Source organism: Pelodiscus sinensis, chromosome 3 (genome assembly GCF_052426305.1).
Source record: "Pelodiscus sinensis isolate ZL-2025 chromosome 3, ASM5242630v1, whole genome shotgun sequence".
In the NCBI taxonomy this organism is placed as follows: domain Eukaryota; kingdom Metazoa; phylum Chordata; order Testudines; family Trionychidae; genus Pelodiscus; species Pelodiscus sinensis.
The window spans coordinates 15293334-15316796 of NC_143054.1; the positions used below are offsets into that span (position 1 = coordinate 15293334).

Below are 23463 nucleotides of genomic sequence, written 5' to 3' on the forward strand. Positions count from 1 at the left end.
TAAGATACTCAGTTTGAGCTACACAAATTGCATACCTTATTTCAATGTAATTTGGAAATTGTTTATTTCAAAATTTGGTCCTGTCCACACAGCACTTATTTAAAAATAAATCACTATTCTGAAATATACCTTACTCCTCATGGAATGAAGTTTATGTGTACATCAGAATAGCAAGCCCATTATATTTCAAAATAATGGATGCGCTCAAAAGACGCGGAATAGTTATTTTGGGAAATTTCCAGTATCCTGAAATAGCGCTGCAGTGTAGACACAGCCGAAATAAGCAGGAGTTATTTTGAAATAACAAGACCATTATTTTGAGATGTTAAGCCTGGTAAGTGTGGATGCTCGCCTTGTTATTTCGAAATAACTCCCAGGGTAGACATGTCCCAGAACATTGTACCATGAGTTATGTCTCACTGCTTTGGGAAGCAGCCTGTTTCCTCTCTCTTGGTTTCTGTGTTTTTATATGTTATCATTCCAAGCTGAAGAAATATGGTAGTGTTTCCTTGCAATCTTCCAGCAAGAGTATTTATGGCTTTATCTAATTTCTCTGGCTTTATGCTGTGAATGTAACAACATAGCAAACAGCTATCTGTCACTGTTCACCTGTATTGCTTTTGAACTAGAATCATACATCAATCTGGACAGAAGCCAATGGAAGCATTTAGGCTGGGACTAGTTTGAATATTTTTAACCATCTTGCCTGGTGTTTATTTTTAAGTCTCACATGACCTCTCTCAGCCATATTCAGGGACTCAGTGATGAGTAAAGAAAAAAAAAGATTAGGGAAGTAATTAACACTTAGCTTGTGAGGTTTGGGGAGCCAGTTTGCTAGAATTTGTTCTAATGGACAATATTCTACAGATCGGTTCACCAAATTCACGAAGAGTTACACTATAATTATATGGCAAAATAATTCTGACACAAGCCCACACAGAAACTATATAATTGTCTGGATTACTAAACTATGATCATGTTCTCATTACCACAATTGGAGATCAATTTCATTCTGGGAAGATACCGCTCTTCAGGAAAATAAAAGCAACAATCAAGACTTCGCAGATTCTATGATAGCATAAGGGTTGAGGCTCGTTTTCTGGCCCGTCTCTTCTGGTCAATGCCACACCTCCATTCCCTGCTCTCAGTTCCCACGTGGCTTTGGCTGGGCAGGGCAGAGGTGTGAGGTGCCTGTGAGCTCAGTCAGGGAAATGGAGTGGGGAAATGCTGAGAGCTCAGTGAGAACTGCAGTGGAGCTGTTCGCCCTGGAGCCTATCCACCATTCCACTCCCTCCTCCATGTCCCATCCCACGGCCTACTCCCAGTTCCATCCCTTCTTCCTGAGGTGCTCCCCTACCCCACCTCCGCTGCAGTCCCAAACTGGAAAAGCTCTGTGCCCTCATTGTGATACAGGGGCACTGGCAGGGGGAGATTGTTCTCCCAAATTTGCCACTGCCCCCCCTCAATGGCATGAGCTTTGGGGAGGCTTAGGCTCCCCTAGCCTCCAATACATGCTGCCCGCTGCTCCATGGATTCTGTAATAGCTAATTTTATGAGAGTACTCGGCACTGCACAGACACTAAGGCTACATCTACACTGGGCACAAATTCCGGAAAAGCTATGCAAAAGAGGTAAGTCAGGGTAGGGAAATCCGCGGGGGATTTAAATATCCCCCGCGGATTTAAATAAACATGTCCGTCGCTTTTTTTCCGGCTTGGGGAAAAGCCGGAAAAAAAGCATCTAGACTGGCGCGATCCTCCAGAATAAAGCCCTTTTCCGGATGATCTCTTATTCCTACTTTGAAAAAAGCGGCGGACATCTTTATTTAAATCCCGCTGGGGATATTTAAATCCCCCGCGGATTTCCCTATTACGAAGTTTAAAATTAGCATGCCCCTTTCATAAAAGGGGCCAGTGTAGACGTAGCCAAAGGGTATATCTAGACTACATGTTTTTTTCGAAAGGAGATATGCAAATTTGGTGCTAATTTGAATATCTTCTTCCAATTGCTTTTTTGAAAGCAGCTTTTTCAAAAGTGAAAGTAGTCTGGACATGTTTCTTTTGGGGAAAAAAACCCTTTTTTGAAAAACTACATAAACCTCCTTTTTTTAGGAAGAGCATTTTTTTTTTCAAAAAAAGGGTTTTTTCTGGAAAAACCCGCACCCTGACTACTTTCACTTTTGAAAAAGCGATTGAAAGAAGATATGCAAATGCGTGCCAAAGATACCTTAGTCTAGACGTAGCCTAAGTAAGAGACACTCTCTGCCCAAAGTATCAGAGGGGTAGCCGTGTTAGTCTGAATCTGCAAAAGCGGCGAGGAGTCCTGTGGCACCTTATAGACTAACTGAAGTGTAGGAGCATAAGCTTTCGTGGGCAAAGACCCACTTCGTCAGATGCAGTACATGCATCTGACGAAGTGGGTCTTTGCCCACGAAAGCTTATGCTCCTACACTTCAGTTAGTCTATAAGGTGCCACAGGACTCCTCGCCGTCTCTGCCCAAAAGTTCTTACATCCTAAACAGACAAAGGTAGAGGGAAGCAGAAACAGAAAGGTGAAGTGGACAAGGTCCACAGCCCTCTGGAGGCAGAGTCCAAAATAGAACCCGGGCCTCCCTGTCTTATCCCATAACTAAATTCACTGGGTTATAGCATTTGAGCTTTAATATAGATTCTCTTGTCCTTTGTTAGTTACCTAAACTTTCTGTTGTGGTTTCTCCATCTGAATAATTGGGATAATGCTATTCTGCTGCACAGGGAGGCTGTGAGGAGCAACTCTTTACAAGAAGAGTTGTTGTCTCTTGCCCCAGGGGGCAGGACAGGAGGCAATGGGTTCAAACAACAGCACAGCAGATTTCCAATATATCTCAGGAAAAAACTTCCTGCCTGTAAGAATAGGAGAAATAGAACAGCTGCCTAGGGAGGTTGTGGAAGCTCCCTTGCTGAAGGATTTCAAATAGCATAAGAACATAAGAATGGCCATACTGGGTCAGACCAAAGGTTCATCTAGCCCAGTATCCTGTCTTCCAATAGTGGCCAATGCCAGATGCCCCAGAGGGAGTGAACAGAACAGGTAATCATAATGTAATCCCTCTCCTGTTATCCATTTCCAGCTTCTGACAAACAGAGGCTATGGATACTATTCCTATCCATTCTGGCTAATAGCCATTTATGGACCTACCTCCCATGAATTTATCTTGTTCTTTTTTGAACTCTGTTAAAGTCCTGGTCTTCACAACATCCTCTGTCAAGGAGTTCCACAGGTTGACTGTGCGCTGCATGAAAAAAAACTTTCTTTTGTTTGTTTTAAACCTGCTACCTATTAATTTCATCTGGTGACCCCTAGTTCTTATGTTATGGGAACTTTAAATAACTTTTCCTTATTCACTTTTTTCATACCAGTCTTGATTTTATAGACCTCTATCATATCCCCTCTTTGGGTACATCTAGACTGCAAAGCTATTTTGGAATACCAGCGGTATCCCGAAATAGCTACTCTGCATCCAAGAAATGCATCCGCTATTTCAAAATAATTTTCGAAATAATGGATGCGCTATTTTGGCATCCCTGTAAACCTTGTTCCATGAGAAATAAGGGATGCCTAGAAATAGTGCTTTATTTCAAAATTTGGTGTCATGCAGATGTGCCAAATTTTGAAATAACCTATTTCAAAATAAAATTGAACTAAGATACGCAATTTAGAGTGCAGTCTAGACATACCCTTAGCTTCCTCTTTTCTAAGATGAAAAGTCCCAGTCTTTTTTAATCTCTCTCCATATGGGGCCTGTTCCAACCCCCTAATCATTTGTTGCCCTTTTCTAAACCTTTCTGTGACACAGTGGGGGTGCTTTCTGCTCTGTAACCCAGTGCCCCCCTGCGCTGTGATGTGTGATTCCCACTGACTCATCCACATGTTGTGATGTAGTGTCAGTACCCTGCTGGTTGCTATGCTTGGGCTGTGGGCTATGGACAACCCCAACTGGCCTCTGCCTGTGAGCACTGCCCAGCAGGTGGGCTGCCTAAGTCACATAGACAAAGACCCAACCAGTCAGACCGGTTGAGGGCAGCGAGGAAACAAAGGAAGTGAGTGTTCGGGGGAAGAGGCAGTTGCTGGCTGGAAAACATGAAGGGAACAACTTAACTGGAGGACTAAGGGTCTAAGGGGGGGGGGGGAAATGGACCCCCTAACCTCAGGGGTCTGAGGCATCCTGGCCTTGACTCCTGTAACCACATCACATCTATGCTGTGCTGTATCCTGGAGAAGCAATAAACACTCTCTATTCCACTGGCTGGCGGAGTCTGTTCTTGCTGCTACGGGGCTGTGGGGCCCATTCCAACCCCCCAATCATTTTTGTTGCCCTTTTCTGAACCTTTCCGAATGCCAATAAATATATTTTTGCGACGAGGCTACCACATCTATATGCAGTAGTCAAGATGTGAGCATAAAATGATTTTATAAAAAGGCAGTAAGATATTCTCTGTCTTATTCTCTATCCCTTTTCTAAATGGTTCCTAACATTCTGTTTGCTTTTTTGACTGCTGCTGCACACTGAGTGGATGTTTTCATGTGTCTTGCATGGATTAGATAGAGCAAATCCTGCATCTTGACTGGGGATTACACTGGATGGCTCTTGAGGTCCTTCTAACCTTATGGTTTTGTGACAATGTTTGATGAGAGCTGTCAGTACAAAAAACTCACCAGTTTGCAGACAAGCTTTTCAGTGCATTTTGTTATTTTCTGTCCTTCGTATTAATTTTTTGACCCAGGTCTTCACAACTCCTTCCATTTTAATGTCACCTGTGAATTTTACTAATGTGCTATTCTCTTCCTTGTCCAGATAATCAATGAAGATGTTAAATAAGACCAGATATCTGAGGAAGTGGGTCTGGCCCACGAAAGCTCATCATCTAATAAACCATCTTGTTAGTCTTTAAAGTGCTACATAGTCCTGTATTTTGTTTCAACTGATCAATTAGGTACCCTGACAGATACCCTTCCCCCCCGCCACAACAAACTTTATTCATTTCCCTTTGTCACGATTCTTTGTTTATCGTCTTTTAAATAGTTTCCAAACCACATGACAGGCTTTCTGTGCAAGCCAGTTTGAATTATTTTTTTAATTAGGATTTCCTCATAGTCCTGTATTGGCAAAAGAATGGAGCAGGTGACTATGCAGGCCTTTTGTGTCTCTGACTTCTTTGGTGATATGATAAAAAAGCAAGGGGATGCTCAATGAAAATGGGAAAGCTCTAGAACCCTCTAGGACTAGTTTTATAAAGCCCCGCGACAACATTCATCGTTCAATTTTGAAGAACACATCCAGAACTCTTCCATAAGAGGAGCAAAGAAATCCTCTTACGTTAAAACAATTCTTTAAAAACTGTTTTTAAAGTAAACAAGTGGGACCAATTCCTGACTCTTGGGAGGTTCTCCTCCAACTGCTGCTTTCACAGATTCACTTTCCACTCAGATCCTGGAAAGTCACAAACCCTCAATGTACCTCCACCTACTTATTCAGCATGATTAATGTACTCTGCCAAGAGCAGGAGCAATCAGCATGAGGGAAGTGTGCATATAGGCCACAGGCAGATTAGTAAGATCCATACTAAAATCCATTCATCACAGCTACTGACCCTACCCCCCACTCTAGGCCTCCCCTCCACAGCTCAGTACATGCAAGGACTGTTGTTCATCAACCCCGTGGAGAGAGCAGGAGCCATGATGCATACATGTTTTCCCCCACATGGGTATAGAGAAGAGCCAAGTGGAGATGGCCCCATGGATAGGTCAGTGTAAGGATGTAGATCAGAGCGACTCAACTTTGGAAGCCCCGGGGGCCACAATGATACTCACAGCACATGCCAAGGGCTGCAATTTAAATGTGGTTGCATATACATGCAAATATATATGCAAATATATGCAAATAGCTTCTTTCACACTGACAGGCATGACTACAAAGATTAAGGCAAGACTGCACAACACACAGGCCGCATTTAAGTCAGTTCTGCTGATATTAATAAAATGCAACATTTACCTGATTTGCACCCATATGACAGCACTTTTAATGAGCAATGACAGTCCAGGAATTTAACTACTAAAACACATATCAACAGAAGACCATTATATTGACTAGTTTTTTTGTTTTGCCTCCCACCCACAGGCCACGTATTGAGCCTTGTGTAAATCCAAACCGCACCATGGGCTGCAAACAAATGGGCCATGGGCCGCATATTGAGTAGCCCTGATGTAGACCAACATTGACTTCACCTCAAATGGTCCCTTGAAATGGGTGTTAATTACTTATGCTAAATAATATTCCACTTCATAGTTAGCTGTAACCCTCTCAATTAATTTCCCACACTTGAAAAGGAGCTCTGTGTAAGCTCGAAAACTTGTCTCTCTCACCAACAGAAGTTCGGCCAATAATACATCTCTCTCAACCCCATAGGTTTTTGTGTGTTAACTCCCTCTGAAATCAATTCATTCTCAAGCTTTGCCACTCCACAGAGTTAGAAGTATATGTTTTCCTGGGCCATACTTCATTGTGATAGTTTGAACAAAACCAAAGTCATCTATGGAGGATGTTATAAAGACCGGGATGTTAACAGGGGACAAAAAAGAACTAGATAAATTAATGGAGGATAGGCCCATTAATACTTATTAACTAGGATGGATAGGAATGGAGTCCTTAGACCCTGTTTGTCAGAGGCTGAAAACGGGTGACAGGAGAGGGATCACTTGATTACCTGTTCTGTTCACTCTTTTTGGCACATCTGGCATTGGCCTCTGTCAGAAGACGGGATACTGGGCTAGATGGGCCTCATGTTCTTATGTTCATTCTCTGATTTTTCTACATCCTATTTGACCATAATACAGCAAGAAAAAATGTGTTCCCTGTTCCACAGCTATTTTTCCTGTACTTATTATTGTCTCCTCAGGGAAAGCCTGGGGCTACACAAAGAAGGCAGACTCACAGTTTAAGAATCACAGTTCTAACTATAGTCAGGTATAGTAAGAAATGATCAAAGATTCATCTCAGTGATCCTTTCTCAATAAACCTGTTGTGACAAGAATATTACGTGTATTCAATTATGAGATTTAGATTTTACACAGCACATTTTACCTTCTAGGATCCTCTCCCTCACAAGAGGAAAATGCACCAAAATAGAAAAAGTAGTAGAAGCTTTAATGAAACAAATCTGATTCTCCTAGGAGAAGTATTACCTTGTCTCTGTAATTATATTCTCTTTGAAATGGAAGCACAATATCATAGCTAAGGACAAAGGAGGCATCCTAAGCTTGGAAAACTTGTGAATTTTAATTTTTGTGATAAATCTACAGTTTATTGCTGGAACTAATCTTGGAGCCTAGGGAAAGAATGGGCAGGGGGTAATATTCATAAATAATCTGAAATGTTCCTGTTTCTTTGTTGGTATCCCAGCTTCTGATATAATTTACAATGATAAATCTGTTATGCTCCAACTGGTTGACTAGCTCCTATGTGATCGATAGAGAATCAGTAACACACAGGAATATTCAGTGCTAGTGAATGAATAAATACCACTGGGGAAACATTAATTTCCCCAAAGAATAACACACAAATATTCCCAACAGGCAACAGCTTTTCCATATGGATATAAAAGGTCATGAGGATATTTTATATTCATGATATTTTTTGCCATTTTGTGAACATCATTCAGTTGAAAATTCCACTCAGCAGAGTGTTTGTGAATTAAGGAAATTGGGGATGCAAGCAAAGTCAACTATGAGTTGTATTGCAAAAATATAAATGAATATTCTGTGCTGCTTCTGCTCAGCTCTCATTTTATAAAATGTCTAATTAATCGGTCATGACTTATTCTAAGAAACCGTTCTGGAAAATGAAAGCATGCTACTGACTTACTGCCATTTATACAGCATTGCTAAGTGACCATTTGAGGTTAATTCATACAGAAACTATATTCAAGGATCACACAACACATCAGAAAATGGAGCCATCATTTCTGGGGAGAAAACAGTAATAATATGCAAGTGATAGTATGATGCAAAGGACATGTTGGCTAGTAAGGCAAGAATTCAGGTTCTATTCTTGGCTCTAGTCTGTGGAGCTGGGCAGGACCGTTCGCTTCTCTGTGCTCGTTTCCCCCTTTATCAATCTTGTCTGGAAGTCCTTACGTACAGGGATTCTCTCTCACAGTGTTTGTACAGCACTTAGCACAACGGGACTTCTAGGCACCAGTGCAATGAATTCTGGGCAGAGGCTAGAAATTCAGTTTGATGAAGGAATTAGAAAATTGGTTTCATTTTGAATCAGAACATCTCAAAATTCTCCAGGAAGGAAAATTCTGAAAAACCAACATTCATTTCTGATCCATCAAAATGTTTTAGTTTAGACTTTTTTATATTATACTATCAAGTGTAATAGGAAATTAAATTTCAAAAATCTAAATGAAATGTTATTGGAAATTTCAAAAATGGTAATGTTTCATTCAGAAAATGTTTCCATGGGTTGTTTTGACATTGTTAAAACTTTTGGGGGGCACAGAAAGGTATTGCTAAAACAAAATTTGGGCATACATCAATATAATTTCATGAAGAGTTTCAAGTTTTGCACCACTGACTTTTCTGACAGAAAATGTTTTTGCCTGAGATTTCCTGACCAGCTCTATCAGTAATATAAATACAGCATGGCCCAGTCTTCATTGTTCCAGGCAATGCCCTTTCCAATCACAGCCTCCCACATATCAGCCTAATTCGCTCCAGCTTTTCACCCTGCACGAGATATTTTTATAGTGCTTTGGGGGAGGTTTACCCTTTTGTACCCATCTCCATTTTCTAGTTCTCATTTATATTGGTACAATATTACAGAGAAATCGGACTGGCTATATTTGTCAATCTCCATTACGAGAACAGAGACGTTTCTATTTGTAATTCGTGTGCCGTGAATGGGCTGCATAGCTTCAGTGTGGGTACATCTAGGCAGCGGCGCTATTTCGGGATACTTCTGGTATCCTGAAATAGCTATTCCACATCTCAACAGCGCACCCGTTACTTTAAAATACCTTTCGAAATAATGGGCGTGCTATTCCAACATCCCTGTAAACCTCATTGAGTGAGGATTAAGGGACGTTTTGGAACAGCAGTTTATTTCATTTCAAAATTTACTCAAAATAAGTTATGCAATTTACGTAGCTCAAATTCTGTAGCTTGTTTCGAGCTAAGGGTGCAGTGTAGATGCACCCTGTGAGTGGAACTGCAAGCCACCCCCCAATTCCTCCCAATGGGGCTAGCTCTCTGAGGTCCCATTTTGGGATAAGATGAAAAACTGAGGTCCTCATGCCTAAGTGTCATTAAAGCACTTTTCATGAGGCACCTACTCATTTTCCCCAGTGTCCTAATCCAATATTAACTTGAGGGTCATTCAGGCCTAGTAGATATGGGCCTGCATTGGGGCCACCGCAGAGACACCCCACTTCAGGAACACATCCAGGAGAGATTTTGCCTCCCAGAGTTCCTTAGCACTTAAAGGAACTTTCCCTGCGGTGCTTTCCCTGCTCTCTCCTCAGCATGCCCAGTTCCACCACCCATGTGCTCACCCAGATTTGTCTTCCTTGCAAAGATCCTCATGGCATGAGCCTTGAAGACTAGAGTGCAATAAGAAGGAGAACACAGGAGACTTCTATAGTGTCTGCCTGCTGGGCAGAGATATAAGAGGGTCATGGGGCTTCTTAGTCATAGAATTTAACGCTAGAAGGGACCAGCAGATCATCTACTCTAGCCTCCTGTATATCACAGGCTACCAATGCCATCCTCCTGGCAAGTGACCCAACTATTTGTACCCTCCCCAAGTTCCTCATTTCATTTCTGCTACACATGGCACCTTCTTCACTTTGTGCCCTAAGCTGTTTTGTTTTAAGCATCAGAAAGCAAAAGGCTACACAAGGGGTGAGTCTAGATTGGCAAGATTTTGCTGTCTACACTGGCCGCTTGAATTTGGGCAAGAGCACTGACTTTGTAATGTACAAAATCAGTGCTTCTTGCGCAAATACTTTCATGCTCCCGCTCGGGAAAAAGCCCTCTTGTGCAAGGGGAGGGGAGAAAGGGAGCAGTTATGTCAGCAGGAAAAGCTGTCTCATTGACACAGCACTATGTACCCTACCACTTATGTCGGTGAGACTTATATTGCTCAGGGGTATGTTTTTTCACACCTCTGAATGACATCGGTTTTTCTGACATAAGTGGTAACACACATGACCTGAGTTAGTTCCCCAGACTCGAAGAAGAGCTTGGTGTAAGTTCGAAAGCCTCTCTCTCTCACCAACAGAAGCTGGAGTAATAAAAACTCACCCACCTTTTTGCTCTAATATCCTGGGAGAAACATGGATGCAACAACACTGCCTACAGAGCACAACTTACTATTTCATTTTATTTTTGTCTCGATTTAGCAAGAAATGCCTAATCTCATATACAAGTAAAGTATAAACACAAACAAAAACCTATTTATATGAGTGTTCAATTTTTTTCTAGCTTCCTTCTCCCTACGGTCCCCTATCCCCTCATTACACACACCATACATACAAGTATCAGCTTATGTCCTTTTTTTCATGCTTGGGGTTAACTCTTTTTATTCTTGTCTGAGCTGCCAAAGCATCTTTCTTCTGGCTGGGAAGTTCAGATATGTGACTTCCACTAAGACTCACTGTTTAGTATTCTACAGATTTACCAGCAAGGGTTTTTTTTGCATTCGTTCTCAGTCCCACCACGAGACTGCAAGTCCATCAACTCCACAGTGTATCCCACCTCCACTAGTCCAGAAAAGGAAATCCAGGAGCTTTCAACCTTCTGCATGGCTATACAATGCACAGCCACTGCTGGATGATTAACCCGACATCATTAGGCAGGAACTTTGAAATGGATCTGAAATCTAATATATAAAGGAGAATGTTACATTTGTGTGCTAATAACTTAGACACTATAAGAGCTACCGCAACCAAACTTTGCATGGGATAACCTTTCATCCAGGAGAAGGTTTTAAGGTACTTTTGGACCTGATCGGGCCCGAGCTCAAGATGTAAAAATCAAAAAGTAACCTGCCGTGCTGCGCTGCGCTGCCGCCCCGCCCACCCTAGGTTCCGTGCCCACCGCCCTGCCCACCCTAGGTCCCGTGCCCGCCGCCTGCAGCCCCCAGCACCATCCAGGACTCGACCCCTCCCATCCACGAGGTTACATAAGCGACCCTCTTCCCCACCCCCCCGCACTGCCCCGACCCCCATGCGCACAACGGCTCGGGCATCCGCCCTGCCTCCCACAGCACCTGCAGCCCCAGACACAAGCTGGGACACCCCTCCCACATGTAACCTCCCCTCCACCCAGGGTCGCACCCCCTCCCCTTCCGGGGATGATGCGGACCTATATTTTAATCCCTATTGAAATCAGTACAACTTTTCTACCATTCAGAAAAAGATACTAGACTGCTGTTTTTCTACATTTTGTTCCTCCCATTTCCCAAGCAATGCGAGGTAACTCCAGCTAGTACTAATATATAATGCATTAATTGCTCAAGTAACATGGGCATTCCTTTTGCTTTGACAATGGTTTTGCATTCCCGATAATTTACCAGAGCACAGATTTTTGTTCTTAAGGACAATGTAAGGAAAGCTAGGATCCTGTAAGTATGAGAGTAACTGTGTTAATGGCACAATGAAAAGTTAATATGGAAGCAACTAGGCTAATGCCCTGCACTACGAATGTCCAATTTGAAACAGCGTTTTGCAGAGTCCAGAGCAGGATGAAGCCAAACACTTGTATCTGAGTGTTTACTAAATAATACAGACAAGAATCTACTGTCTATACGGGAGCAACTGGAACAGGGATCTAATCACGTGTTGCAAAACTTTTCGTCTCTAATGCAGCCTAGGCTCAGGCATGGGTTGTTTTGTAACCTGAAGTTATAACTATTAATAACGAGCTCTTATAAGGCACATTTGACCAGTAGCTCTCAAATCAGGTCACTATCATTATCCCCATTTAACAGATTGGGAAACTGACACAGAGAGCAGTGAAGTGACTTACCCAAGGTCACTCAGCAGGCTAGCAGATGAACTGACATGAAACCTCATATCTCCTGAGTCCCAGTCCAGTGTGTTATCCACTAGGTTACACTGCTTCCCTGTTGGAGATGCTTCCTGCTACAAAGAGATTACTGTCTGAAGAGACAATATGCTTGATGGGAAGGGAAACTGAGGCCCAAAGAGGTAAAGCAACTTGCCTAAGACCACATAGTATGTCAGTGGCAGAGATGGACTTGACCCCCCCTCATAGCCAAACCACTAGAGCACACAGCTTTGTACTGCCTGATGCTATATTGTTTGTCAAGTACCAGTATGTCCCTGTTTTCCTACATACCTGCAAAGCACACATTATAATCAACCAACCATAATAAGGTTAAGTAACTATTTTCATAATATATTTGGCAACAATTAACATCCTCGTTGCCAGACTGAGAAAGGCCAAAAACTGAGTGGATATGAAGACTAAAATAGTCTCTAAAATTTGTCCTTCCAGAACGGGGCTTAAGTATTCCAAAACTAGATTGCTACAATGCCTGCTATGAATGAACAGAGAATTTCAGTCTCGCAGCTGTCACTCTAGCAACTAATTTGTACTTTAAAGGGAAATGAATGAGCCATAAATACACACAACAGGTGAAATGTTGCCACGGTGTGACGTCAAAGAAACTTATCCCAAAGACGTGACTGGAACATGTTTGTCACAAAACACCTCTGTCTGTCTGAGAAAAGGAACGGCTAAACGAGAACTGAAAACTATGCTCTGCTCACTGTGTTTTTTTTCTAATACAACAGTGCTACTTTATTTTGTACAGTTCCTTTCCTACACCCACTAAGCAGAGACAATCAAGATACCTGATCACATTTCCACTGGGGGATTTGTAACCCAGATAGCATCTACCAGCAAGGGCAGAGCTAACCTGCAGAAGACACCACCCCTGCCAAATTCTACTTCCCTCACATGCCAGCAGGGTTTCTGACACTGTAGGAAGTATGGTGGTTCCAAGCCTCTTTGACAAAATAATGGAGGAGTTAAAGTTAGTGCTGCTGGCATGCGGAAAAGCAGCTTAAAGAGCTGGTGAGCCTTTTTAAAAAGTTTTCCCAGTCTCTGGAGCCTAAGGAGAACTTAAGGGAAGCTACCAGCTGTTACCTGCAAACATTCCATCTCCCATTTGTTAGAAGCATGAGCTCCAAATGGAGCCTGCCCATTGATTCCAGAGAGTGATTAAAACTGTCTCTTTCCTCTGTGCTTCCTCTTCTGAGCCCAGGAACACCTTCCCACTACGGATGTGAATGACAAGTCGATTCACTAGTCAACTAGTCACTTCCCCCACTCCCACCTTGCTGCCTCTATTGGAAAAAGAGGCAGCAAGAGGGAGGAGGAGAGAAGAGGGTGCTTCAAAGTGGCAGCGCTGCATGAAGCTCGGGGCCAGACTCTGGGCTCCATGTGGTGCAGCCACTCCGAAATGCTGTATGCAGCCCGGGGCCAGCTGGGGACTCTGCAGCTGACTCTGGGCTCCACGCAACGCTGCTGCTTTGAAACGTCGCGTGGAGCATGGGGCCAGCGGGGGTCTGTTTGAGTCCCCCGCTGGCTCCGTGCTTCCTGCAGCACTTCTGCAGGGTGCCCTTATCAACCAATCAAATAGTCAATGCAACTTGCATCGACTATTCGATTAGCTAATTAATCTAAATTTAACATCCCAATTCTCCACACAGATTTTGTTGTGATGATTTCATTTATGCAGCTGAGCCTGAGGGGACCAGATGCAATAGGTAGCTACACTGCCCCAGGGGAACCATTGGGAGAGATAGTGCCTGGGGAAAGTCCAGTGCTTAGCACTCACAGGCATCCAAGAGAAGCTTGCAAGCTGCAGCACTTCTTAGGGTGGAGAAACATGTTCATTTCTTTTTGCCTGGGGCCTTGCTTTCCTTCCTCATGGCCACTGGAAACCCAGGGAGTCCTTGGGAAAGGCAGGCCAGGAAGACTGCTTGTACACAATCAGAGCTGAGCTCAAAAGATACCTATCGGTGGTGCCAGGAGAATTGCTGGGTGTGCGGAGCACTTAGATATCTGGCCGTACCGTGGCACCAGTGGCATTTTGAAACCGTTTAGGGATATGACGTGAACATCTAGAGTCACAGAATCCTAGGGATGGAAGAAACTTCAGGAGATCGTGTCCAGTCCCCTACCAAAGCAAGACCAATCCCGACTAAATCAACCCAGCCAGGATTTGTCAAGTCAGGACTTAAAAACCTCTAGGGATGGAGATTCCATCGCCTCCCTAGGTAACCCATTCCAGCGTTTCACCACTCTTGTAGTAAAAGCTTTCCCTAATATCCAACCTAGAACTTCCCCACTGCAACTTGAGACCATCGCTCCTCATTCTGTCATCTGTCACCACCGAGAACAGCCTCTCTCCATCCTCTTTGGAATCCCCCTTCAAGTAATTGAAAGCTGCTATCAAATTCCCCCTCACTCTTCTCTTCTGCAGACTAAATAAGCCCAAACACTTAGCACAATGGAGAACATGGGTAGGTTGAATGCAACCTCCCTTACAATAATACTCCACTTACGGGCTACGTCTACACTGGCCCCTTTTCCGGAAGGGGCATGTAAATTTCACTAGTCGTCGTAGGGAAATCCGCGGGGGATTTAAATATCCCCCGCGGCATTTAAATAAAAATGTCCGCCGCTTTTTTCCGGCTTTTAAAAAAGCCGGAAAAGAGCGTCTAGACTGGCCCCGATCCTCCGGAAAAAGTGCCCTTTTCCGGAGGCTCTTATTCCTACTTTATTCCTACTTTGAAGTAGGAATAAGAGCCTCCGGAAAAGGGCACTTTTTCCAGAGGATCGGGGCCAGTCTAGACGCTCTTTTCCGGCTTTTTTAAAAGCCGGAAAAAAGCGGCGGACATTTTTATTTAAATGCCGCGGGGGATATTTAAATCCCCCGCGGATTTCCCTACGACGACTAGTGAAATTTACATGCCCCTTCCGAAAAAGGGGCCAGTGTAGACGTAGCCACGGAGTTGCAGTTATCAGATTTATTGGGAACTAATCTAACCTAGTGTTCAGGAACAATTAATATATAACCGAGGGCAAGGCTGCCAAAAATCTGTTTAATGAGGCACCATTTCACCAGTCCACAGTAGTTAAATGATGTTTAATCTGGTGTTAAATCAGTAAGAAATTCTAAGAGGCGGTCTTCTGTAGAGAAATTTGCAAATAAAGTTTAAAAAACCAATGAAGAACGAGTAATAACATTCTGTCCTTGTATTTCTATCCGGTTTAATTTTGTTTTAAATATTTTCAGGTATTTTAAAATGTTCCTTCTTCTAAATGGGAAAGCAAGTTAACTAGGACAATTGCTGCTTATTGTGGAAGTTTGGGAAAAGGAAGTTAAGTGAAACAATTGCTGCTTATTGCGGGAGTCTGGGGATCTAGGTTTGATTTCCTGCTGTGTCACAGAGTGACTGTGTGAACCTGGGTAAGTCACTTATACTCAGAGCCTCAAAAGTATTTAGGCACCTCACTCACATTGGGTTCTGGACTTCAGTTGGTCAGTGCCTCAATTTTCTGTCTGTAAAATGGGGGTGATCACACTGCCCTGTCTGCCAGAAGTGCTGCCACGAGAAAAAAAATGTGTTAAAGCAAATGAGGTGCTCAGACACTACAGCAAGGGGAGGGACATATAAAAACAACTTCACACGCACGCAATTGCACAGGAAAATCCCAGCTCTTTTGGTTGTACCTTCCAGACTGTCTGGTGTTCCCTCAACAATTTTACCCAGCTGCTTCCAGAAGAATCAGACCAGAACAGCCACTTCCCTAAGACTGAGCAAAATCCTGCTCGAGTTACTCAAATAAAACTACCACTGAAGCCCACTGATTCATTATCTTCCCTTAACTCAGTCTGAAAAAACAAGGCCAGCCAGAAGCTAGACTCAGAAATTACGGGGATCACGGCAGCCCTCTGACAAAACCAAACCCTGCTTGCATCTGAGCAGGATCATCATTCAAGTTGTCAGGCAAACTGGGGCTGACACACAACCCTCGGCAGCAATGGAATAAAGACACTGGGGACATCTTTCCACTTCACGGCTAAGTGATATAATTCTAACAAGAGATCCGGACAATATGAGGAGTGATCACAGAGCCTTGCCTGTAATCACTGCCCAGGGAAAATTCCACTTGCACCAATGGATGTTCTTTCCCCCATTGACTTCAGTTTTGTTGGCTGCACTGGAAGTTTACAGCTGTGGAAGGCTGGGCTGCAAGTGCAATAGAGAATCTACTTGGGAGTGAGGCGTTTAGCTCTTTGTTATTCAATAAAGTGGGCAGCAGCCTACTTACTTCATGGTTTTATTGAAAAGCAATAAAAAATAGACTCCCCCCCCCCAATGTGCTAGATAATCACATTTGGACCAAGCTCCTACGGTGTTGTTCTCCCACACTGAATGTCCAGGCAGGGATCTAGCTAAGTGAACACAGCGTACAAACTGCTTGTTTGTAAATACACATTGGCCATTCCAGAGCTATCAGCACACGGCTAGATTGTCCTAGCCCTTGGTCACATGTCCAGGGAAATGTGAGGGAGCAAAAGCACTGCAGATCCCAAATCAGCCTTGCTCAGATTGTGACTGGCCATGGACAGAGGGGGCAGCTACTCAGTACACCTCCACTGCAAGCCAGTGAGCAGAGATGGTGTAAAGGAGATATAGGGATTAGGAGCTGGTTTTTCTCCCACCCTACCAGCTGGCCAAAGCAATTGGGCACACAGAGGAGTCCATGAAAGAGGAGAGGCACCTACTGCAGCACAAGGTATTGGAAGAGGAATTACAGATGTCAGTACACCACCTCCTTAATTTGTTTCTGAGATGGCACAGCTATGCACCACCCCTCAGTCCTGGAAGGCTGGTGGTTACAAACCAGCCCTTGGTGAGAAAGAGAACGAGCACCGACAAGCTGAACTTCTGAGGGAGCATGAACTTTGCCCACAAAGGATTGTTTAAAGCTTTCCCAGAACCCTAGAAACGCTCTTCTTCCACTGAAGTATATAGTCCCCGTGGCTTTTTCAGAGTTCCAGTAATTCAAATAATAAGCAATTACAACAATTCATTAACTTTATTCTAATACTGTCAGTCAAGGATTCTGGTTTCCTACAGCCATGAGGAAGCTTTGCCCCCCACTGGCCCAAGTTTAAAGCTAGAGACTAAGAAGCATGCATTCCTTTATTCTGAGAAATGCTGAATACCTGGCAACTTCTTTGGGAGTTGGAGGTGCTCAGCAGGTACTAAGCTTCTCTCAGGATAGGCCTTTAGTCTCCTCAAAAGTCCTTGCCTGTATTTAGAATTAATTCATTCATCCATTGCTTCAGTCACTAGCAAATGGCAATTTTAATTTTTACCTTATTTATTTTTAGGGTAGGAGCTCTGGTCACCTTCTGGATAAGCAAGTTAGAAGATCACCCTGAACTCCTTCTGACAGGCTCACTTAGATATCCCGAAGGATCTCTCAGAGCAGTGCTTATACAAATAAGGACATTTTTTCAACTTCACCCAACCAGTTTTCCCTTTAAGATGGGCGTTTGGGCAGCAGCCCAGGAGATACTCAAATGCCATCCAGCTGATTAGCTGAGCACCCACAGCACCCAAAGACAGCAGCATGTGTTTCTATTGGTGGTGTGCATTTGCATATGCCTTGGTGCACATAACAAAATGCACATGGATAGAAAAATTAGAGTGAGTATTGCACACAACCCTTATTCAACTCCAGGTACCACATCTCTTCTCTTAAGAAATGGGTTTTTTAAATTATTATTAGTCATAGTAGTAGCAGTATACAGGAGACAATGTTGAACCAAATCCTTAGATAGTCATTCAGTTTTTACTGAAAGAAAGTGCTATGGGGCAAATCTACATCTACAGAGGCTGGGATTGTTTTCACCTTTGTATCTGGTATAGTTATCAATAAATATGAAATAAAAAGTAAGGGCAAAGCAATAACTTCAGAATCTGACCAGTAGCTATGAAATCTTTACCATTCTCCACACCCTGGGATGTGCATCTTCTAACAAAAACTGGAAACAAAAATCCAGTAGCAGCCTCAATAATTTATAATAAAGACTGGAAAACTTTTTCTTGCCTTTGTGGGATTATACCTGCCCATGAGTAATTTATGTTCTAGGTAATTCTGGGAATATAACTATATAACTCTTTGCAAACAATGCAATGCCTCCAGGAGGAATCACATTTGCAATAATCCCTGAAACTTCTCTCACCAGCCTCCTCATGTCTCATTTGCTCTAAGCAGACTAATTCTACTAATCTTCAACCAGCCTAGAAAATCCACTAAAGGTGAAAACACTGAGTGGGGGAGGAGAGAGGTAGCATTAAAAGGGTCAGGTGTTTTGTGCTGTATGCATATTACTTCCATTGGCAAGACTGAAACTTATTTAGCCTTTTGCCTGTGGAAACCTCTTGTTGATGGGACCCAGCCAATACTCTGGCTCATCAGTCAGTGCCACTGCTAATTATTGTCACAATGGGAGAAAATGTCTATCCTCTCCAATGCATGCAGGTAAAGAAGAAAAGCCAGGATACCTGGAATCACTACTGTACAAATCCTCTGCTGTCCCTACCACACGTAGTCAATGAGAGACAAGAGCTTACTATGTATCTGAGGAAACCCTTCTCTGCCCATGCTAAAGGTAAATGATTCTCACATGCCAGCTGGGATGGAGATAAGGAATCATGCTACATTTTCAGCCCAGCTTTCAATGATCAATCCCCACAATTATAGATTTCCCCTCCCCCCCACCACACACACACTCTCCCCATCCTCTGCTCTGTTGTATAAATCCTTAAAGATACTAGGGAAGGGTCTCCCACCAGCTCCTTCCTTTAATGCTTCCCATCAATAGTTCCCCTCAACCCACATTTCCCCCCACCCAAAGGAAATACACCCGTTTTAATATTTCACCAGGAGCCCCACTACATATTTCTTTTCCTCTTTGCTGTTTAGGACAAGAAATGAAGTGCTGCCTCTTTAATTGGCAAAAGCATGCAGTAAGAGCATACCTTTAATTTAGTGTTGGGATAACTCACTTGCACCCTGGCTGTTGTCTTATTGGAGAGGGCAGCCTGCCTCAGATCCTCTAGCACTGAAATAATATCATCCAGCACGCATTTCTTATCCTGATTTCTCAACACACACAGATGGGAAAAAGTATAATTATAGCCTTTGTAGTTCACCTTCATTTCCAGCACGGCTCGGTGGATCTGCAGGATCACATCAGCCTGATGCAAAATATTGCCTCCAGGTTTGGAGAGGAGGATCACCCTGCCATACCTCCCCGGGGTGTGCAAGTCCGAATAAAGCTGGCTTTTGGACTGCTCCAGGGGGAAGAGGCTGGTGGCTAAGCTCCGCTCGATCTTGGCCAGGCTGTGACTGGGGGCGACCAGCGTCTCCAGGTCCCTTTCCGATTGGAAGCGGCTGAGCAGGCTGAAGCCGAAGATGATGGTCAGGACTGCGGGCACAGTGAGGAAAAACACCGGGTGCCTGCTCACGAACAAGCCCAGCTTGTAGCAAAACGACTGAAGCGCTCTGTGGATCACCTGCCGCAGCATCCTCCACCAGATCCAGCTTGCAGATGCTCCCGGGCGTCTTCGAAAGCACATGTGACATATGTGGCTCCTTGCCCCCTTGCTGCCAATTTCCCTCCCCACCCCCCTTCCCCAACTCACTCCACGACTCCTGTGCAAGACTGCAGCAAGTTGCAGCAAGGCGGCCAGAGATCGATCGGTGGGGTGCGCGGGGAGGGGAGCTGGGCGCAGGGTGGGTGCCGGGTGGTGTGCCCCCCCTCGTCCCTCCAGCTAAGCAGCATCGCTTCCCCCCCTTCCTGCTGGCCCCCTTTTCGGCACGGAGGCGCTGGCAGGGTGCTCGCGCTGCAGTGTCCGCGTGCAGCTGCCCCCCTCCGGGGAGTGGGGGGCTGAGCGGGTGGGACAGGAGGAGGGGGGGGGCTGGAAATGGCGCGCAGGGGGGGGGGCGCTATTTTTAGAGCGTTTCCCGGCAGGGTCGCACGAGGCAGGGGCCGGAGAGCTCGCGGGCAGAGGAATGATCTTAGCAGTGGGGGGAGGCGCCTGGGATTCCCCCCCCCCGCACCTCTCCCGGGACTGCCGCGCGCTGCTGCATTGTCACTTCTCCCGCCCCCTGCCGGGCCCGCTGCACTCCTGGCCCGGGGCGGCACCTCGGCTGCCCGCTGCAGCTGCGGGCCTGACTTCATCCCGGGACAGGAGCGCGGCAAAAGCGCGGGACAAGTCTCGCTCCGCCCCAGCCTTGGCCCTAGGGGCGGGGGAGCGCGAGGGCAAAGGGCCGCCGTGGGCAGGGATGGGAGGGGGGGGGGTTGTAGCCCCCCCTCGGTCACGGTGCCTGGTGCAGACCCGTCCCCCCGCGGCTCTGTCCTGGCAGAACTCGGACACCCAGGCGCTTGGTTTCCAATGCGTGTCTGGGGGGAGGGTAAACAGAGTATCCCCCGCCTCCCCCCTTTGTACTAATGTGAATGTAGTTCCCTCCAAGCAGGGGCTGCTCCGCACATCAGCTGAGGGCCGCTACAATGGGAGGGGGGAGGAGAGAGAAATCACAGTTGCAAGCACCTGCTGCAGAGAGGACTTGGGCCGTGTTTCTGGACCGTTGCGATACTAGGGATGGCTTGCAGCTTTCCGCCACTCTGTCAGCTCTCAGGGCCGGTTGTTCTGCAACACTGGGCTGGAAGATCCATACACTTCCCCCAGTCGATTCTCCCAGTAATTAACCAGCCCTTTCTGGATTAACAACCCACAGCAAGGACATCCCTTCCGAAGAAGCCCTCCAGCATAATATATTGCATAAGAGCAGAGGGTTCTTTTGTGCTGTGCGTGAGGCCAAGAGAAAAGTACCCAAGCTCCAGGTGGTGGTTTGCAGGACCACAGCTTTCTAGTTCATCATCTGAGCTGAAGTGTCTAGCAGGAGGGATTGGTTTTAGAGTGCTTCAACCCGGGATGTGTGGGACAGCAAGTTCAGTGTTAGCACCTTGCAGAAAAGCAGGAAGAGAGGAAGGATTTCCCCTTTTTTGTTAAATGATAGGGGCATAACATTAAGCCTTAACTGGGGATGGGGGCGGGGGAGGGGAGGACAAAACCAAAGCCTGCATTGCTGCTTAAAGGCTTAGCACCTTAAAAATTCCAATAGACTGTTTTGCCAGTCTTGTGTCAAACAAAAACTGATTGATTCTGGTAAGATGTTGGTGACATTCTGAGCTGCTTTTTTACAACCCAATGTTGTAAGGCAAGAAGATCAAGAGAGAAAAAAACAGAAAGCTTGAGCCCACTTGTTAAGATAGTGATGGATAACCTGTGGGCTACATGTGGCCCATTGGGGTTCTGCATGTGGTCCACAAGACATTTTATTTTACAATTGCCCATGCACAGGGTTGCCAGCTTCCACTGGTTTCCATCCACGTAGTTTTTCCCCCTACTGGTATTACTAAAGTGACATGGACATAAAGCAAAGGTCTGTGAAGTGAGGTGTGCTCAGATCACACACAGTGTTGTGAGCGCTCCCTCTGCCTCCCATCAAAACGCTACTGCAATTTAATCAGCACACCTCACACATTCTAGGTTCACAAGCTCAGTTAGCAAAACTACCATATCCCGGGAGACCATCTAAGTTACAATAGTTATGCTTCCCACTGAGATGAAGGAGGGTCACTCACGCAGCCCAGTCACCAGCCTGAGTCGCCTGCCACTGAATTAAGAGATTTGACTCACACCAAGATTTACTAACAGAAGGCTGGACAGAACTCAATTAGTCCTAACTACTCAGGAGACCTGCAGTGGAAGATCTCGCATGGCATTACAGCCACCAATCACTTTGTGAGCAACATCCCACTCTGGTATCTATAGAGTGCACCTTTTGTTTGGCCTCCAAGAGAGTATACGGAGTGTTTCCTTTTTTTTTTTTTCAGCTATACAGCTGCGTGGGACTGGTTTTCTTCAGGCACCTGTTTATTCTGGCAGGGAAATACAATGCTTGTACATGGCCTGTTTCCTGCTTGACAAAATATTTTACTAGGGCAGCCTAAACTGACAATTTCAAAATCTTACAGGCACAAAGTGGAGAGGCAGAAGAGAGCGGTGCACTGGGGTTATTCCACACACTGACTGAGGCTTGGATGAAGATTGACTCCTCCTTTTTACAAACTAAATTAATCTGGATGTGTTTCAGCTGACCTGATACATTAATATTTTGAGTGAACTTGGTGATGGTGGTCCCATAGCTATCCATGTGCAGCATGTCTTAACAGCTAATTTTATAACTTTTTATATATAATTTTAAGGTGTATAAGTTTTCACATCACTAAATTTTCTCTCATATACACTTCCTTTCCAACTTAATCAGAAATACAAAAAGGGTTTTTTCAGAGTCAAAGTTATTGTTATTACTTCTGTATTTAATAATGTACATCATGGATATGATGCTTTTGCGGTTTTGAAGAATATGGGTCAACAATGTGCCCTTGTAGCCAAGAAGGTGAATGGCATATTAGGGTGCATTATGAGGAGCATTGCCAGGAAATCTAGAGAAGAGATTATTCCTCTTTATTTGGCACTGGTGAGACTACATCTGTAGTATTGTGTCCAGTTCTGGGCCCCGCACTACAGAAAGGATGTAGACGCATTGGAGAGGGTCCAATGGAGGGCAACCGAAAAGATTAGGGGGCTGGAGCACATGACCTATGAGAAGAGACTGAGGGATTTGGGCTTATTTAGTCTGCAGAAGAGAAGAGTAAGGGGGGATTTGATAGCAGCCTTCAGCTTCCTGAAGGGAGGCTCCAAAGAGGTTGGAGAGAGGCTGTTCTCAGTAGTGACGGATGGCAGAATGAGAAGCAATTGTCTCATGTTACAGCAGCGGAGGTCTAGGTTGGATATTAGGAAAAACTATGTCACTAGGAGGGTGGTGAAGTACTGGGATGGGTTACCTAGGGAAGTGATAGAATCTCCATCCCTAGAGGTTTAAGTCCTGGCTTGACAAATCTCTGACTGGGATGATTTAGGTGGGATTGGTTCTGCTTTGAGCATGGGGCTGACCGTTAAAAGTTTTCCGTTAAAAGCATTTTTGGAAAAGCGTGTCTAGATTGGCACAGACGCTTTTCCTCAAAAGCACTTTTTGCGGAAAAGCGTCCATGCCAATCTAGACGCGGTTTTGTGCAAAAAAGCCCCGATCACCATTTTAGCCATTGGGGCTTTTTTGCGCAAAACAGTACTGTGCTGTCTACACTGGCCCTCTTGCGCAAATGATTTGCACAAGAGGGCTTTTGCCCGAATGGGAGCAGCATAGTATTTCCACAAGAACACTGACGATCTT

The 23463-nt window shown here is 44.7% G+C and overlaps 1 protein-coding gene across 2 annotated transcripts in view; it reads right to left on the reverse strand.

Annotated features, from left to right (window-relative positions):
- Positions 1–21048, reverse strand: part of LOC102453325 (patched domain-containing protein 4-like) — a 43545-nt gene extending 22497 nt beyond the window's left edge. Inside the window, exon 1 of one of the 2 annotated variants that reach the window (XM_006118545.5) lies at positions 19314–21048. In XM_006118545.5, the coding sequence (XP_006118607.2) occupies positions 19314–19739 (426 nt within the window). In that variant the 5' untranslated portion in view covers positions 19740–21048. Of the gene's footprint in view, positions 1–19139 lie in introns of both variants that reach the window. The other variant, XM_089777023.1, reaches the window with a different exon arrangement.
- Positions 21049–23463: the final 2415 nt, after the last annotated feature.